The sequence below is a fragment of the Nicotiana tomentosiformis genome, chromosome 3, assembly GCF_000390325.3.
Source record: "Nicotiana tomentosiformis chromosome 3, ASM39032v3, whole genome shotgun sequence".
NCBI classification, from domain to species: domain Eukaryota; kingdom Viridiplantae; phylum Streptophyta; class Magnoliopsida; order Solanales; family Solanaceae; genus Nicotiana; species Nicotiana tomentosiformis.
The window spans coordinates 68,286,813-68,306,164 of NC_090814.1; the positions used below are offsets into that span (position 1 = coordinate 68,286,813).

At 39.4% G+C, this 19,352-nt stretch overlaps 2 protein-coding genes across 6 annotated transcripts in view; one reads left to right on the forward strand and one right to left on the reverse strand.

The window, feature by feature from the left end:
* The window catches only part of LOC104100457 (uncharacterized), a 57,149-nt gene that overhangs the window by 10,548 nt on the left and 27,249 nt on the right, over nucleotides 1-19,352 (reverse strand). For all 5 annotated transcript variants that reach the window (XR_011414754.1, XM_070197078.1, XM_070197077.1 and 2 more), the window contains exons 12-16: nucleotides 10,500-10,716; nucleotides 10,143-10,346; nucleotides 9,277-9,393; nucleotides 8,853-9,095; nucleotides 7,599-7,803 (exon numbers count right to left, since the gene is read on the reverse strand). Coding sequence is in view for 4 of the 5 variants with exons in the window: in XM_070197078.1 (XP_070053179.1) it covers nucleotides 7,599-7,803; nucleotides 8,853-9,095; nucleotides 9,277-9,393; nucleotides 10,143-10,346; nucleotides 10,500-10,716 (986 nt within the window). In the remaining variant the exon portion in view is untranslated. The remainder of the gene's footprint in view (nucleotides 1-7,598; nucleotides 7,804-8,852; nucleotides 9,096-9,276; nucleotides 9,394-10,142; nucleotides 10,347-10,499; nucleotides 10,717-19,352) is intronic.
* LOC104104949 (uncharacterized) overlaps nucleotides 1-19,352 on the forward strand; it is a 52,426-nt gene that overhangs the window by 1,483 nt on the left and 31,591 nt on the right. The window lies entirely within an intron of this gene.

Consider the following 19,352-nt stretch of genomic DNA (forward strand, 5'->3'; position numbering starts at 1 on the left):
TCAAAATTCCGAGCCTACCCATCTAATTCAAATCAAATTCCGGTCACTTTTATATTTTTCCGGCGTGAACAGTGACCTTTCTGGCCACTTTTTGAAAATATTTCTTCAACACAGCTTGCTCGCAAAGGAATTCCGAGTCTATCCATCCTGGTTACAACAAATTCCGACAACTTTGGAATTTTCCGGCGAGCTACGGTGTTTCCGGCGTGAACAGTGTTTCTGGCACAGAACATTGTTCTGTTTTCCTGCTGTAAACAGTGTTTTTCAAGCTATTTCTTCAGCTTTCTCACAGGAGTTACTTATTTCCACTATTTCAAGTTAACCCTACTACTACAAATTGTAACGACATGGGAACCGATGCTTTGAATAGTCGGATAGTTTCTTTAGCAGAGTATATTGAGTTCCTTCAGTATAAAGCATGTAAGCAGACATCTTCTGAGATAGCTTCTGTTGTTCAAACAGGTAATAGCGTGACTTGTTTCTCCCAATCTTCATCCTCTGAGTCTTGGGTCATTGATTCAGGTGCATCAGATCATATTTCTGGTAACAAATCTCTTTTCACTACTATTTCGTATTCTCAATCTCTTCCAAAAGTCACAATGGCCAATGGGTCTCAAACCATGGCAACTGCAATAGGTCAAGCAAGCCCACTTCCTTCCTTACCTTTAGATTCAGTCCTTTATGTTCCCAATAGTCCTTTTAATCTCATAGCTGTTAGTCGCTTAGCCAAATCACTTAAATGCGCTGTTTTATTTCTTGATGACCATGTTTTTATACAGGAACGCAGTACGGGGCGGATCAATGGTACCGGGCGTGAATCAAACGGACTTTATTACCTTATCCTTGCTAAATCACATGGACTCACATCTTGTCTTCCTTCTACAACTTGTCCTGTTACTGATTCACCAGATTTATTACATAAACGGTTGGGACATCCCAGTTTGTCAAAACTTCAGAAAATGGTATCTGGTTTATCTCACTTGTCAGCTCTAGAGTGTGAGTCATGTCAGCTCGGTAAGCATACCCGCTCCCATTTCCCTCGGCGTCTTGATAATCGAGCAGAGTCACCTTTTACTTTAGTCCATTCAGATGTTTGGGGTCCTAGTCGGGTCAGTTCCACCTTAGAATTCCGCTACTTTGTCAGTTTCATTGATGAATATTCCAGGTGCACTTGGATATTTTTGATAAAAAATCGATCTGAGCTGTTTTCTATTTTCCAGACCTTCCACGCTGAAATTCAAAATCAATTTGGAGTTTCTATTCGCACATTTCGTAGTGATAATGCCCGAGAGTATTTGTCTTCCCCATTTCAGCAGTTTATGAAATTTCATGGGATTATTCATCAAACATCTTGTCCGTACACATCTCAACAAAATGGGGTAGCTGAAAGAAAGAATAGACATCTTATTGAAACTCCAGCTCCACCACCTACAGCTCCAGTTGTAGCTCCACCACCTATAGCTCCAGTTGTAGCTCTACCACCTATAGCTCTAGTTCCACCACCTACAGCTCCGGTTGTAGCTCCACCACCTATAGCTCCAGTTCCTCCACATAATCCAGTTCAACCTTCTGCAGCTCCACCACTCTTGACTTATCACCGTCATCCACATCCAGCATCAGGTCCAGGTGATTCACGCCCCGCATCAGATTCTGCACCTACTGCGGACTTGTCTCCTCTTAGTCAACCAATTGCACTCCGCAAAGGTGTACGATCCACACTTAATCCTAATCCCCACTATGTCGGTTTAAGTTATCATCGTCTGTCGTCACCACATTATGCTTTTATATCTTCTTTGTCCACTGTTTCTATCCCTAAGTCTACAGGTGAGGCACTATCTCATCCAGGATGGCGACATGCTATGATTGACGAGATGTCTGCTTTACATGCGAGTGACACTTGGGAGCTTGTTCCTCTTCCTGCAGGTAAGTCTACTGTTGGTTGTCGTTGGGTTTATGCAGTCAAAGTCGGCCCGGATGGCCAGGTTGATCGGCTTAAGGCTCGTCTTGTTGCAAAAGGATATACTCAGATTTTTGGGCTTGATTATAGTGATACTTTCTCTCCCGTGGCTAAAGTAGCATATGTTCGTCTCTTTTTGTCCATGGCTGTTGTACGTCATTGGCCTCTTTATCAGTTAGACATTAAGAATACTTTTCTCCACGGTGATCTTGAGGAAGAAGTTTATATGGAGCAACCACCTGGTTTTGTTGCTCAGGGGGAGTTTAATGGTTGTGTGTGCAGATTGCGCAAGTCACTATATGGTTTGAAACAGTCCCCTCGAGCTTGGTTTGGTAAGTTCAGCACAATTATTCAGGAGTTCGGCATGACTCGTAGTGAGGCTGATCACTCTGTGTTTTATCGGCATTCTGCTCCTAATCTGTGTATTTATCTAGTGGTTTATGTTGATGATATTGTTATTACTGGTAATGATCAGGATGGTATTACTAATCTGAAGCAACATCTCTTTCAGCACTTCCAGACTAAGGATCTGGGCAGATTGAAGTATTTTCTAGGTATTGAGGTCGTTCAGTCTAGCTCAGGTATTGTTATTTCACAGCGGAAGTATGCCTTAGACATTCTTGAGGAGACTGGAATGATGGGTTGCAGACCTATTGACTCTCCTATGGATCCGAATGCTAAGCTTCTGCCTGGACAGGGGAGCCTCTTAGAGACCCTACGAGATATAGGAGGTTGGTTGGCAAATTGAATTACCTCACAGTGACTAGACCTGACATTTCTTTTCCGGTGAGTGTTGTAAGTCAGTTTATGGATTCTCCCTATGATAGTCACTGGGATGCAGTTGTACGCATTCTTCGGTATATAAAGTCAGTTCCAGGCAAAGGATTACTATTCGAGGATCGAGGCCACGAGCAGATTGTGGGGTACACAGATGCTGATTGGGCAGGATCACCTTTTGATAGACGTTCTACGTCTGGATATTGTGTTCTAGTAGGAGGTAATTTGGTCTCGTGGAAGAACAAGAAACAGAATGTAATTGCTCGATCTAGCGCCGAAACCGAATATCGGGTCATGACTATGGTGACGTGTGAGTTAGTTTGGGTCAAGCAGTTGCTCAAGGAGTTAAAGTTCGGAGAAATCAGCAAGATGGAACTAGTGTGTGATAACCAAGCTGCTCTTCATATTGCGTCAAATCCGGTGTTCCATGAGAGGACTAAACACATTGAGATCGACTGTCACTTTGTCAGAGAAAAAATACTTACTTTCAGGAGATATTGTTACAGAGTTTGTAAAGTCGAATGATCAACTAGCAGATATTTTCACTAAGTCTCTTACTGGTTCTCGTATTAGTTATATGTGTAACAAGCTCGGTACATATGATGTGTATGCACCGGCTTGAGGGAGAGTGTTAGTTTATAGATATGTATAGTGTAGTCTTGTCCCACATTGGAAGAGGAGTAATATCTCTTTGTAGTGTATAGCTATAAATAGGGACCTCTTGTATTGTATTTATCATCCAATATCAATAACATATTTTCTCCCGTGCCTTCTCACAAATTATAACTTACAGCTTTCCAGATACAGCATTTATATACCAAGGTTCAGCAAATTTTACTATTGACAAGTGTTGATTAGCATGATTCAAGAAGACTTGATTTAGGAGTGTTGATTAGCATGATTTCAGGAGATTTGATTATATTTAAGAGATCTGATTTTATTTGATTTGATTTGATAGCTGGATTGATTGTATAGATTTATTTTATTTCCTTAATTAGCATTAGGAGCTTTGTATAAATTCCCTTGCTCATGGGATGTAAATATACACAGAAATACAAGAAGCCTTTTCTTCATCTTCTCAAAATCTACATGGTATCAGAACCATTGCTGCCTTTTTGAGGTGAGTTATCACCCTCGCAGCACTAGGATTCCGTTTTTATCAAAGAAGTCGAGTTTTCTCTCTCTTGTTAGCTGTCCGCAACACAAACTCCTTCTGATTTCCTTCTGATTGGGCTGAAATATGGAGACATTCAAGGGGACGGTTTCTGGAGAAATCTTGTCTTCGGATGAAATTCAGCTTCTCCATCGCCTCCTAGCCAAACTTGACTCCGCTAATGTTGCCACATCCAATCATGTGCAATCAGATACTGGTTTTGCTGCTCACCTTAATTCTTGGATTGTCAATTCTAGTGCAAATAGACACATGACAGGCTGTTCTAATGGCATTCAAAACTATTCTCCGTGTCATAAAGGAGATAATGTTAAAATAGCCAATGGTTCTTTAACACCTATCTCTGGAACAGGTTCTGTCATTTGTACTCCTAATATTAAACTATCATCTGTGCTCCATGTCCCTGAGTTCCCTATCAATCTTTTATCTGTTAGTGCCATCACCAAAGCTCTAAAATCGAGTTCTTTCCCGATCATTGTATTTTTCGGGATCTTCAAACAGGAAAAAGGATTGGCAGTGGTAGATTGCGTGATGACTTGTATATATTAGATGAGATTCAAAACTCTGGTCAAGCCTTTTTTGGGGAAAGTAAGGATGTCAACCAAGAAATAATACAACGGCATAGACGGTTAGGACACCCATCATTCTTTGTTTTGAAGAAGTTATATCCCGATTTGTTTTCAAGGACTCGATTTGAATCTTTGTTTTGTGATGCGTGTGAATATGCCAAGCATACTAGAAACTCTTATCCTGTGAGTGATAATAGAAGCAGAACTCCGTTTATGACTATTCATTCTGATGTATGGGTCCTACTCAGACTTTTTTTGTCTGGTAGTCAATGATTTGTTACTTTCATTGATTGTTGCACTAGGATAACTTGGGTATATTTGTTAAAAGCCAAAAGTGAAGTTTTTTCTTGTTTTCAGTCATTTCATAAGATGATTTGTACTCAGTTTGATGCCAAAATAAAAATCTTGAGAACTGACAATGGCAACGAATACATGGATAAAAGATTTGGTGCTTATTTGGAGTCCAATGGGATAGTCCATCAGACTAGTTGTCCTTACACTAGTGCATAAAATGGGGTCGCTGAAAGAAAGAATAGGCATCTGTTGGAAGTAGCAAGATCTCTTATGTTCACCATGCATCTACCAAAACCTTACTGGGGGATGCTATTCTAGCGGCTGCCTATCTTATCAACAGAATGCCACTTAAACCTCTCAATTTTCAAAGTCCTCTGGAAACTTTAAAGGGTAAGAATGAATATAATGTTCCTCTAAAGATATTTGCGTGTGTTTGCTTTGTCCACACTAGAAATTCTGGGAAACTTGATCCTAGAACTATAAAGTGTGTTTTCATTGGGTATTCTCCGACACAGAAAGGTTACATATGTTATCATCCTCCCTCTAGGAGATCTTTTGTTAGCATGGATGTTACCTTTCGAGAATTTGAGCCCTATTTCAGTATTACCTCATCACCTCTTCGGGGGAGAGAAAGAGGAGTTGATTCTACCTAGTTCCATTACTCGACCTTTTGATGACATTGTCACAAGGGAAAGTGAAATTGGAGAAAGAATTCGGGGGAGACTATTGAGCATTTGGATAGGCCTGATTTGAAAACTTCTCAAGGAAAAATAGAGCAGAAGAAGCCATCATGCAATCTACCGAAACTGAACCTCATTCTACTGGTGAGTTATCTACATTTCCTAATGACTTAGATGAACCTATTGCTCACAGAAAAGGAGCCAGATCTTGCACCACCAAACACCCTTTATCTAATGTTGTCTCCTGTAATTCTTTGTCTCCCTCCTATAGAGCCTTTGCCTTGTCTATTTTTTCTGTGTCTATTCCCCAGAATTGGAGGGAAGTTTGTGCAGATCCTAAATGGAAGCAAGCTATGATTGAAGAAATGAAGTCCTTGTCAAAAAATGAGACTTGGGAACTTGTCACTTCACCACCAGACAAAAAATTGGTTGGCTGCAAATGGGTCTTCACTATGAAGCACAAAGCTGATGGCTCAATTGAAAGATTTAAAGCAAGATTGGTGACTAAGGGATTCACTCAGACTAATGAAGTGGATCATCAAGAGACATTTGCCCCAGTTGCTAAGATAACACTATTAGAATTCTTTTATCTTGTGCAGCTAATCTTGATTGGGACTTGCAACAGTTTGATGTGAAGAATACATTCTTCATGGAGACTTAGAAGAAAAGATGTATACGGAGAATCCTACTGGATTTGATACTGCACAGAATCAAGGAAAGGTATGCAGATTGAAAAAAGCCTTATACGGACTGATGCAATTCCCCAGAGCTTGTGACAGATTCAGCAAAGCAATGATCTCCTTCGGTTACCAACAAAGCAATATTGATCACACCATCTTCATAAGACATTAAACAGGTAAACTCACTCTTCTCATAGTTTATGTTAATGACATAGTAATGACAGGAGATGACAAAGAGGAGATGTCTAGATTGAAGAAGTTATTGGCACATGAATTTGAGATCAAAGATCTAGGAAAATTAAGGTTCTTGGGAATTGAGGTTGCTAGATCCAAAAGAAGAATTTTTATTTCTCAAAGGAAGTATATTCTAGATCTCTTGAAAGAAACTAGTATGACAGGTTGCAGACCCGCAGAATCGCCCATTGAAAGCAATCACAAGTTACATAGCGGAGTTGGAGAATCAGTTGACAAGGAGAGATATTAGAGGCTGGTTGGAAGACTCATTTATATCTCCCACACTAGATCAGACATAGCCTGGTGAGTCAGTTCATGCATGATCCCCGAGATCCTCATATGCAAGTTGTCTTTCACATTTTGCGGTATCTGAAGTCTGCTCCAGGGAAATGTCTACTTTTCTCCAAACATGATCACCTCCAAATAGAAGCCTTTACAGACGCGGATTTGGCTGAATCTCTAGATGACAGAAGATCAACATCCGGTTACTGTACGCTCGTAGGAGGAAACTTGGTTACTTGAAGAAGCAAGAAGCAAAGTGTAGTTGCTAGATCAACTGCGGAGGCAGAATATAGAGCTATGGCCCATGCTGTTTGCGAACTGCTTTGGCTACAAAAGCTACTACAGGAATTAAAACTATCTGAAAAAGAAAAACTTTCCTTGTACTGTGACAATAAGGCTGCCATCAATATAGCTCATAATCCAGTCCAGCATGACCGAACAAAGCATGTGGAAATTGATCGAAGTTACAACTAGTGTCTTGAGTATGTTTCATGTGCCATCGGAAAAATAACTAGCTGATGTGTTTACCAAAGGTCTCAACAAGCGAACTTTCCATACTTTGAGTTGCAAGTTGGGCAAGTGCGACATCTTTGCACCAACTTGAGGGGGAGTGTTGATTAGCATAATTCAAGGAGACTTGATTTAGGAGTGTTGATTAGCATGATTTCAGGTGATTTGATTATATTTAGGAGATCTGATTTTATTCTGATTTTATTTTATTTTATTTTATTTGATAGCTGGATTGATTGTATAGATTTATTTTATTTCCTTAATTAGCATTAGGAGCTTTGTATAAATTCCCTTGCTCATGGGATGTAAATATACACATAACTACAAGAAGCTTTTTTTTTCTCAAAATCTACAATAAGTACAAATAAGTAATATAAAATAGTACATTTACAATTACAGTGACTTGAAGCTGGAAAGAGGGATACCAGGTGATTAGAAACTTACATTTACAGCAAATGACATGCCCACATTGGAAAACCATCTTTTGGTTATTGAGCTTCTCTTGACAAACAGGGCATGTACGTTCCTCTGTTCTAGCTTGGTGTTCCGTTTTTTCTTCTGCATGAGCCGCTGAGTCCATTGTGGCTTGAGCTATAGTTGAATTTTCACTACTTGCACAATGATTATTTTGTTTAGATTGAACCAAACCCTGTTAAAGATAACATCCACAGGACTGTGAACACACATAATCAGTTCGAAAACTGCTAATGCAGATAAGAAGCAGTTGTTTGTAAACTTGATATATGAAGGGGAGATGCCGCTTTATATGATTCTAGTGCCGAACAATTAGACATCCAAAGTCACTGGTAAGTAGGCTTTCTCTTCGTATATCAGAGAAAAGAGTAACTAAAGATGAAAAATGCCTGCATCCGCCTCGAAAATCTTAAAAGCAAAAAGGGGAGGGTGTAAGTTGGCTTTCTCTTCGTATATCAGAGAAAAGAGTAACTAAAGATGAAAAATGCCTGCATCCGCCTCGAAAATCTTAAAAGCAAAAAGGGGAGGGTGGGGGAGGGGTTCCACAAGCCAAAAGAAATACATGCACAAACATAGACTCAAGTGTCTTCGACCTTTTCTTCTTCTTGGGTACATTTCAGGACCATTTAGGAACAGAATATTGTGGCAACATCAGGAGTATCTAACTTATTTTCTAGAATCAAGAGAAAGGTTTTTGTGCAAAGTGTCAGAAATGTTGCCAAACTTGGAACTTTATCAGCAATCACAAACCTACCAAAATTCAAAAATGTACCATAAGAGAGACATGATGCATTACTTGGCATTCACTCGTCACCATCTATCATAAAGAACACTCACAGTTGCACCATATTTTCAATGTCCTAAGCCTTTGATATAGAACTGAGAAAGGGATCTGTCTCTCCTTGAAATGCAACATCAATTGACCTAATCTACCTAATCTATCAGTGCCTAAATAACAGCATTCTCAAAAGTCAACTGTCTCATCACTAAATGTTGCACTAACTTGATGATAATTTAAAACTCCAACAACTCGAGTTGCTTCTTTGATTAGACAACAAACTGACTGGGATTAGTTCTTAGACCAAACTGGTTTAATTGCGAAATGCGGAGTTCCAGTAATGTCTAAGACCGAAGCGTGATATGAATACACGTCCAGGTGACTTTTCCTGAATTTCATAATAATTCATATTAAACATTGGAAAACTCTAAACCTTCTGTTGTTACCTTTAAGTAGCGAAGTTGTCCCTTTGTTCTTGACAAAGAAGATAAAAAGAAAAACTTTTCGCTGGACCATTCAGCACTGGCTGCATCTAATTCTCCTTGATCTAAGGCATCAATAGATTTGTCATTCTCATCCTCTTTTAGGCGTAGTCGAGAAGTTGCCATCATAATCTCATCATGAGCACGTAGAACATGTGCTTGAGCTGTCGACAGGAGCCTTGCTTGAGCATACTCCTTTCGCATCCCCTACACAGAACTATAGAGTGAAATACCTTACATAAAGATACACATGTATTCATGTCGTCAAGATGCTGGTTGTGAAGTATTTCTCTGGAACAGACTTTAATAGACCATAAGAATGGAATCTCCAAAGGAAAATCAAATAAAAAAGACAACTGTTCTGACAAGGGCATTGATTTGGAGATACCTCAAGAAGCTGCAGCTGTTTTTTGGCTGCCAATACACCTTCAGCATCTAATAGGCCCCTGGAGTTGCTTTTAATAAGGCCCAACACTACTTCCAAATCAGATGGAGCTTTCGACACCTATTAAATTGCACAATCATTAAGGATTGCCTACGTCAAAGCTTCGAACTATGCAGGTCTTATCCTGACTAATGACAGGAAACGGAGAACCAAAGAATGAGATATTACACGCAACTCATGCTCAAATCTGAAATCCAAATTTTCCATATCACACCAGTCAAAAGATACAGAAATGTTCGTATATATGATATTGGGGAACTCAATTTGCAATTGTAAATTCAGAATGTGTGGAAGATGCGACACATTTAAATTGACATCATAGTATTAAGTCTTTTCTTGCAATTCAAAGAAGTCTGTAGCAGAATCTCTCTCCATGAAATACATGATTCTTGATAAATATGTACTTTGTAACTACAGGGTGGATGTGAGAGGTTCAGACCAAGTCATTCAAGGTAAAAGGGAAACCACTCAGGCTGAGCACCGCTAACAGCAATCTCACCAGAGAAGGTGGAAGAGGAATTAACAGCAGTAAATAACCAAAGTCTGTTGCCTTCATTAGAGTAGTTATAACCACATTTAATAATTGGATATAGCTCTAGCTTCTTCCAGTCGTTGGCTCAACATATTCTATATTACTATGAACACCACAATCTGACAAAATTTGACAAGAGCTTTTAACTTCTTCCAGTCTTTGGCAGTCTATATAAGAACTTGACAGAAAGGTGCAGAAGTGCAAAGGCTGCTGCTGCTATAGCCAAAGTGAAAACAATCATTCTTTTAGGCAGAAGCAATATATGATCATTACGCACCATAATGTCCTCTAAGTCCCTCTTCTTTCCAAAATCTTCATATTCGGCGGTAGCTGAACCTGAATTTTTGTCTGTTCGGGCTAGAGTAGTATAGAAACGATTCAGTGCAGACTTCTTCTTCTGCAGATCTACAGCCTCCTCAGCAGATGTAATCACCTCTCCACGCTTCCCCTTGTTAAGACGAAAAAGTCTGGCCTCATAAACCTGGAGAAAGTACAATAACAATATCACTAAGCCACAATAACCTGGAGAAAATTCTAAATATGATACACATCACAATATTTAGTTACCTTACAGGATAACTTCAGTAGTCAAAAAAAAAAAAAAAGTAAGAAAAAAGATACTAGAAAATCAGACCTGGAACAAGTCATTTAATTCGCAGTGAACACATAATACCCCATCGGCATCAGCATAGCATTCCGGACAGTATCTAACACGAGCAATATCCTCCTTCCTAGGATTGCCCATTGTCTTGTCAATTTCAAAAAGCTTAACAAGTAAAGATTCCCTTGAACTTTCCAATGAATCTAAACCACTCTGAATATAAATCTTCAAAGCAGTTATGCTGCGGAAACTGTACCAAATAACAATGTCGGAAAGTACATTATTAGCAAAATGATTGGCAAGAAAAAGATTGGCATTTCTACCTCCTGAGATAACAATTGAAAGGACACACTTGTAAACATGGAATACCTAAAAAAGAACAAAAGAAAGCTGATTTCTTTATGATTTTAATGATAAAAGAGGAAAGCTGATTTTCTTATGAGGAGCCACTAACGGGTCCCCAATCCCAAAACCACAAGAAAACACTAGAAAGGAGCGAAAAGGAGCATTCAGAGATCACGAATATTATATATGCCCAAAAGTATGATCAACGCCGTTTTTTAGCTGAAAAACGTAGAAGACCCACTTCATGTTCAAAAGCTATAAACTACTCATTCTCTAAAGAAAGTATATGGTAGATTACGCATTTCTATAGTATTAATAAAAATACATACAATAGTAGGATGCTTTTCTATGATATACCTCATTGACAATACATCAAGATGGTGCCAAAATTTACAGTGTTCAGAATTTACCTTCTAAAAAGATTTTTTCATAAAGGCATTGAGCTTCTAAAAAATCAGATCAACTATCTATACGAAAGTGGATTTTTTTTTTCTTTCTTCAAAAGTATAAGCTTGATTTTCTATGCCGGCCTAAGATCCAAACATACTATAATTTCCTTGAATAGCATAACTCTCATCTTCTATGGTTTTCAAAAGAGTTAAGTAGAACAAAATTAGCTTCTAACTGAAGCAAGAGGATTTCTTTTTTTTTTTTTTTTTTTGATAGGTAAAGCAAGAGGACTTCTTAGAACAGAAGAAGATATGGAATACAAAGTTGCATTTATTACATGGTTAGTAATTAAGGAAGCATGTCTAACACAAGAAAAATTTGCAGAAAGCATCCAATTATGTTGCAAGGTGCTATCAATGTGGAGAAGAGGCAGAAAACTATTGGACCACTATTCTTGCACTGTCATATTACAAACCAGCTGCAAAAACTATTTCTAAACACAGTGGGAATTTATTGGGTGATGCCTAATAAAACTTGTGAACTGCTGGGTTGCTGGAACAGGTCAGGGATGACTAAAAGATAAATAAAATGTCGGAATACCATCTCTGCATGCATATGGTGGACAATTTGGAAAGGAAGGAACTCAAGACGTTTCGAAGACAAACCAAGCTCCAGCCAAAAGATCAAAATGAATTGTGTTTTGTTATTTTTGTTTTGGCGTAAATATGTAGATGATGCTGAATCAATGTTAGTATAATGCCCTACAGGAGTAGGTTAGGGATACAGTCTGAAATTTTTGGTATTTGGCTACAGATGTACATACTTTTGCAGCAAATACAACCATTGCCTCTCCGCCTCACTTCTCTGTCTAACCAACCACTTCGTTGCTCCTCTTCCTTCTCCCCTACCTTACCCCACGGAATAGGTCTACATTTAACATAACAAACATGGTGCAACAGAAACTCGTCCATATATGATATATTCAAACTTCTTGAAGATTCAGAAGGCTGCTTTTACATTCAAACAGCGTGATTTCTCCTTCATTTTTCAGCTGAAACTCATTCGTTGCTCACAAATTTCTCCATTGAGGTTTGTCTCTGATCACTCCATCCCATACCTACACCTACAAGGGCCTTCACTAGAAAGTTAAACAAAGGAGCTACAAGCGCTTGGAGGCAGAGAGTGTGAGGCATTCTTTTCTCCATTGGGCAGTTCCAGCAGATATGTGGAGAATGTTCCTCTCAATTTTTGGACTAGCCTAGGTCATGCCTAATAGTAATAAAGATGCCTATGAAAGCTGGTGTTCATGAAGAGTTGGCAAATCTATCAAAAGAACTTGGCTTTTGGTACCTGCTTCTATTTTTTGGTGCATCTGGACTGAAAGGAGTAACAGATGTTTTGATGGGATATCAACTCCAAACCATATTCTTAAAGCTAAATGTTTATTTAATCTTTTTACTTGGCTCAATCAGGCACCTGTATCTAGTTGTGATCATTTTTTGGACTGTGTCTGCTCCTTAGTTTTAACATAGGTTTTTTGTTGTTGTTCATGAGCGGTCACACTCTATTTACTTGTATTCTCTTTTTATATGCATCTTCTTGATCCTTTAACGAAAGTCTCTTACTTAATTAAAAAAAGGGAGCTACATGCGCTTGGATTGTTCTTGATGAAGGGGGGAACTTTTAATGACCCTTTGGAAAGTCCACTTCATGCTATACAATTTTAGAGTGGAGGGAAGATCATGAATTGGGGCAAGGAAGCACACAAGAATGCCTTGAACAGCTTCTGGAAGCTGCCCAGATTCGTGGAGATGAAAGGCCCTTGTCCCAGCTTCGTAGAGATGAAAGGCCTTCGTCCCAGGTTTGGGGAGATGAAATGCCTTCATGGAGTCGAGCAGAAGCCACCAGTGAAGAGACCGCCCCTCCACGAATGGCGACCATGGAGACAAAAGGAAGCGGGAATCTTCCCAGACCGTGAAGACGAAGGGCATTCGAGGAGTCAAATGGAGCCTGGACGGAACCAACATTTAATGACATTTTAAGCCCTTTCAGTGGTTATTTTGGGCAACTAGTGTAATAGTTAGTTAGAGTATAAATACTCTTAAGACCTGTTCATTTTCACTAAAGCTTTTGATGAATATTGATATCAAGTTTTGGTTATGAACACTGGTGAGTATTTTCTTAGATTATCTCTTAATTGCTTCTATGACTTGCCCTGGGATTTGCAAGAGTTCCAATCTCTTGAGGATCCTAATAGCTATGCTACTCGGACTCTCCAAAAGTGCTGCTGCACCCGTGTCGGATCCTCCAAAAATGCACTAAATTTGGAGGATCCAACACGCACCCAACAACATTTTTGAAGAGTCCGAGTAACATAGCCTAATAGTATAAGTGCTTTGTTTGATTTTGCTAGAGGTGATTAAGGTTGTTTAATTCTAGTTATTGCTAGTTTCTTATCAAACTTTGCGTCTATCTTCTATCCCTTTAATTGCTTTCCATTAATTTCTTGTTCCTGTGTTGAATTGTTATCACATTCTCTTAGTTTGGGTTCAAGAGTAATTGGCTATAGAGGAGAAATGATCTGAGAAATTCCCGTTGCCTTTGACTACATGTGCACCAATTTCGAGAACTTGGATAACTATAAGTCCTTCTCCTTATACTTTTTTTTTGAATTGATAACGTTAGTATATATTAATAAAGTCAGTACATAGGTTGTACTGGGAACCATATTTACAGGTAAATGCTAGCTGGATGTGCTAGTGTGCAGTCCTAGCAAGATCCTAGTATGTCTAGGATTGACAGTGTATCTTCTGTGTAAATCTGTTTACACCAAAAACAAAAAAGAAGAATACAATTGAGTTTGATCTTCTGCACTGAGTTGCTTCTGTCTTCAAAACATCTAGCATTCCTTTCTTTCCAAACTGTCCACCAGATGGATGCTGGAACAGTCCTCCATCTATCTCTGTTAGTTGCTTCAGCTCCAGCTTCTTCCCAACTAAAAAGAACTTCTGTAATCCTGCAGGGCATTGTCCATGAAATACCCCTTAGACTAATAAAAAATTTTCATAATTGGTCTGTTATCTTGCAGTGTATAAATAGATGGCTAACTGTCTCCGCATTTTCCCCACATAAAAAGCATCTTGAACACAAAGAGATTCCTCTCTTTATGAGATTATCCTAGGTTAAGACAGCCTCATTTGCTAGTAGCCAAGTGAAACAAGCTACCTTATAGGGAATCTTGGTTCTCCATATATGCTTCTATGGCCAATCATTTATCTGTAGATCACTTTGATTCAAAATCTTATATGCTGCCTTCACCTGATAGACCCCTCTATTGTGCCTCTGCCACCCAAGTGAGTCCACCCCTTCTTGTATTCCTTTGAATGCTTCCAACTTGTTGTAGAGGTCAGTTAATCTTGCTATCTCCCAATCATAAAACAGTCTTCTAAGGGTGAGTTCCCATCCTTGAAAAGTCCACATTTCAGCTACTGTCTTCTGTTGGTTTTGTGTCAAACCAAACATATCAGGGTAAAGTTCCTTTAGGCATCTATGTCCCAACCAGTTATCATTCCAGAATGATGTTTTCCTTCCATTATTCACTCTAATGAAAGTGTGATTCTTCATTGTAGGCCAAAGTGCCCTGATGGATTTTCACACACTAACTCCATATGATGTGCTGACTTTCTTAGACACCCAGTTATTTTCCTCACCATACTTAGCTTTGATCACTTTGCTCCATAAGTTTTGGGATTCTTGAGAATATCTCCATAGCCATTTCATTTTGAGAGCCTTGCTTTGATTCTTCTAGTTTCTGATTCCCAAACCACCTTTCCTTTTCGCCACTGTGAGGGATTTCCTTTTGACCAAATAGAAGACCTTTTTTTCCTTATTCCCCTGCCAAAGGAATGATCTTCTGAGTTTGTCTAATCTCTGTATAACTCCGGCTGGAATTGGGAACAAAAACATCATGTAAGTAGGAAGTGAGTCTAATATTGAGTTGATTAAGACTAGCCTTCCCCCCATTAATAGATATTGTGCTTTCCACCTTGACAGCTTCTTCTCGCATTTTTCAATAACTTAGTTCCAAATCTCTTTGGATTTAGATCTTGCACCCAACGACATCCCAAGGTATATAGTAGGTAGAGACCCTACTTCTCCTCCCAGTACAAATGTCAGTTGCTCCATATTATAAACTTCATTAATGGGATAAATATGGCTCTTTCTCCAGTTGATGTGGAATCCTGAGATTCCCTCAAACAGAACCAAGATAATCCTCAGAAACCTCAGTTGCTCCTCTTCAGCATCACAAAAGACTAGAGTATCATCAGCATATTGGAGATGTGTGATCTCTAGACTGTTTGATCCATTCCTATCAACCCCAAAACCTTTAACCCATAAATTGACTTTAGCTGCCTTAATCATGTTGTTCAAGCCTTCCATGGCTATAATGAAAAGGAAGGGAGATAAGGGATCACCTTGTCTTAGACCTCTATAAGCAGGGAAGAAGCCTACAGGAGATCCATTTATGAGAATGGAGAATCTAACAGTAGAGATACAGAATTTTATCCAATTGACCCATTTCTGTCCAAAACCCCTTTGTTCTAACATTTTCAGCAGAAATCTCCAGTTGACATGATCATAAGCCTTCTCAATATCTAGTTTACATAGAATTCCTAGTTTTTTCTGTTTGATTCTTGAGTCCACAGCTTCATTAGCAATCAACACTGCATCCATTATTTGTCTTCCTTTGATAAAAGCCATTTGTTGAGCATCTACTAGTTTGCCTACCACCCTCTTAAGTCTTTCAGTCAAGACTTTTGAGAGCAGCTTGTAGAAACTCCCTATCAGACTGATTGGCCTGAAATCTCTCAATTCTTTGGCCCCCGTCTTCTTTGGAATCAGAGCTATGTATGTTGCATTGAAGCTTTTCTCAAACATCTCCTGGGAATGAAAGTTGTTGAAAGCCTCCATGATGTCCTGCTTCAAAATATCCCAGTACTTAATGAAAAAGCTCATTGTGTATCCATCAGGACCTGGGGCCTTGTCACTTGCACACATCTTCAGGCAGCTCAGGACCTCTTGCTCTTCAAATTTGCTTTGTAAAGACACCTTCTCTAATTTTTGAAATTATGGGACAATTGTCGAAATTGGCTGCAGGTCTCCACTCTTCAGGTTCTGTGTATAACTTTTTGTAGAATTCAATGATCTCATTCTTTAATCTGTTTGGCTCCTCCACTGTTTCATCTTGAATCACTAGTTGGTCAATATTGTTGCATCTCTTGTGTGCATTGGCAGTGCGATGGAAAAAACTTTGTATTTCTATCCCCTTCTTTGAGCAACAGGGCCCTTGATTTCTGTTTCCATGCACTTTCTTCATTCTTGAGGTGATCCTCAAATTCCATGAGGATAGCTGCCTTCCTCACTGATTCCTCCTCTGTCAGAGCTCTTGATTGTTGTGTTGCATCAAAACCTGTCAATTGACTCAGCAGTTTTGATTTTTGCATTCCCAGATTTCCCTTACAACTTCTGCTCCATTTTTTTAACTTACCTTTGAGAGCTTTTAGTTTGCAAGCTAAAATATAGTCTAGTCTTCCTGAAAATTCAAAAGAAGACCACCAATTCCTGATTCTGTCATCAAAACCTTCGGAACTCAGCCACCAATTTTCAAACTTAAAGTATGATTTATCTTGCTCCCAAGCACCACAACGTAGGGCCATAGGGGTATGGTCAGAGATCGGCCTTTGTTGGATAGTTTGCTTGATATTTCTGAAGCTATCATCCCATTCTTCTGAAATTAGAAATCTGTCAATTCTAGAAGCAGTGGTATGATTATCCCCTTTGAACCAAGTGTAGGAGCCTCCTTCGAGTTGAAGATCTATCAACTCCATGTCTTCTATAAAATTTGAGAATTCCACCATCTCACTGGACCTCCTCGAGCAGTCCCGTTTTTCAGAGGGGTACCTTGTGACATTAAAGTCACCACAAACTGCCCAAGGGCCTTCCATCAGGCCCCTCACTGCACCAATTTCCCTCCATACTGTTCTTCTTTCTATTCTGCAATTAGGAGCATATATCCCTGTTATATGACATTGGAAGTTCTGTAAAAGAGCCTCGAACTTGCATGTCAAAGTGTATGCACCAATCTGTAACACCTCCCCTTTCCATACTCTGCAGTCCCATAGTAACAAAATTCCCCCTCTCGTGCCACTAGCTTCTAAACATGCATACCTCACCCATCTCCCACCCCAAATTTGACTGACAATTTCTTTGATTTCCCCCTCCAATTTTGTCTCCTGCAGACAAATAATGTCTGCCTTCCAATTGAGTACTTGACTCTTTATGATCTCCCTTTTCTTCTTGTCATTTAATCCCCTTACATTCCATGTTATTAAATTGATCTTCATATTGCAATAATAGACAGATCTTTTCCCCTATTTCTTTTCCCATCACTCTTAAATTTGAAATCAAAAGAGGCCAAACCTTTTAGTTCCAGTGAGCCTTTGAACCTTTGTTTCTTCACCTTCACCTCTGTCTCCAATCTTCTAACTTGTCTACAGCTGTCAATTTGCATGAGTAACTCCAGTGCTTCTTCTTCATGGCCTTGAAAATCTACTCCGAACATTTTTCCCAATTTAATCATATTCTGATGTACCCACAGTGTCGCATCCATCTCTTTTTCCGTTACTGAATTGTGGTGTTGTACTGAGAGAGGAGTAACCTCCTCCACCTCCCAATTTTGATCAGAATTGAGGTGACATAACTGCTGTTGGTGCTCCAATCTGGTATCAACTTGATCTTCCCCCATTTTCATGCATATAGTATCCTCCCCTGCCTTCTGTCCCGATTTTCTTGTCTCTGCTACACATTCTGGCTGGTCGCAATTCATGTGTGGTATTGCATGTGCCATAATTTCGAGGTTTGCAGTGGGAATTAGATCCCCTGCGTTGGTTTCTTGAATTTTCGAGCAAGAGGCGTTGCCCAGTTCCTCAATAAAAGGCGTCATTCTTTTTTCTTCGGTAGGCTCACGTAAAAGGTCATTAAAAATGACTTGGGCTGCAGAATCAGGCCCATTTAATTTCAACTCAGTATTTGGATCATTAAGGCCCAGATCACTTGGACCTTGCATGTGTTGCACACGTGCCTTTCCCTTATTTTTAATTTGCAATACATTACACCCCATGTTCTCGCCCATCACGTCTACAGCTGTTTGACTGCCTTTATCCATTAGTTGCTTATAGGGTTCCTTTGTCCACTGGTCTCTTGTGAGTTTCGTTTCTTTATCTTCTCCGACATTGTCTAGGTTTTCCGACGACTTAAGTTCAAATCTTGCCTGTTTTTCAGCCCATATTGGAATGAAAAATCTGATCCCTTCTCTTTCAATCACGATCTCATTAGGTATCTTTCTGCCATCACCAGCAATTTGAACTCTGGCCCACTTGAGATGGTTTTTGAGATTAGTTTCTTCTTCAGTAGCTATCCATCCCCCGCAGAGATCTCCTATTTCTTTGAAGATCTTTTGTGACCACAGATGTAGGGGAATCCCCATGGCTCTAATCCAGCAGGTTTTCACAATTTGAGAGTTTGGTATGCAGCCAACAATGTAGTTCCACCATTCCAGATGAAACTTGAACTTTTTCCATCTCCATTCTCCTTGAAGAATCTGCTCAGCCATGTATCTATTCGGAAATTCGAATAGAAACATGTTACCAGTCATCTCATACATGTTGACCCCAAAAGCTTTGTTCCATGAAGCAGTAGCCCATCGCCTTATGTCTGCTAATGAGGGTCTCTCAGTGATTTCCTTCCCAAAGTACCTAATAATGCATCTTTTCAGCAAACCAATGTCCTCAATTCCGGGTGGTTCCAAAATAGAGATATCTCCTTTTTTTGTACTGACATCTGCCTCTCGGAGAGTATTGGATTGTCATTTAATCTCCTTAACTGCTTTGACATAAGGGTAGGTATCCACCGTGTTTCTGGGTGGTACTGTGACATTCAGCTTGGGGGCATAATAAATGAATCTTTCTATCTTAAATGCTATGTCTTTCCAGCCTGCATTCGAGGCCAACTCTGGGATAATAATGACTGATCTTCCTTCTCCCTTTAATGACAAAATACTCATATACCTTCCATGGGCATTGAATTTCCTAG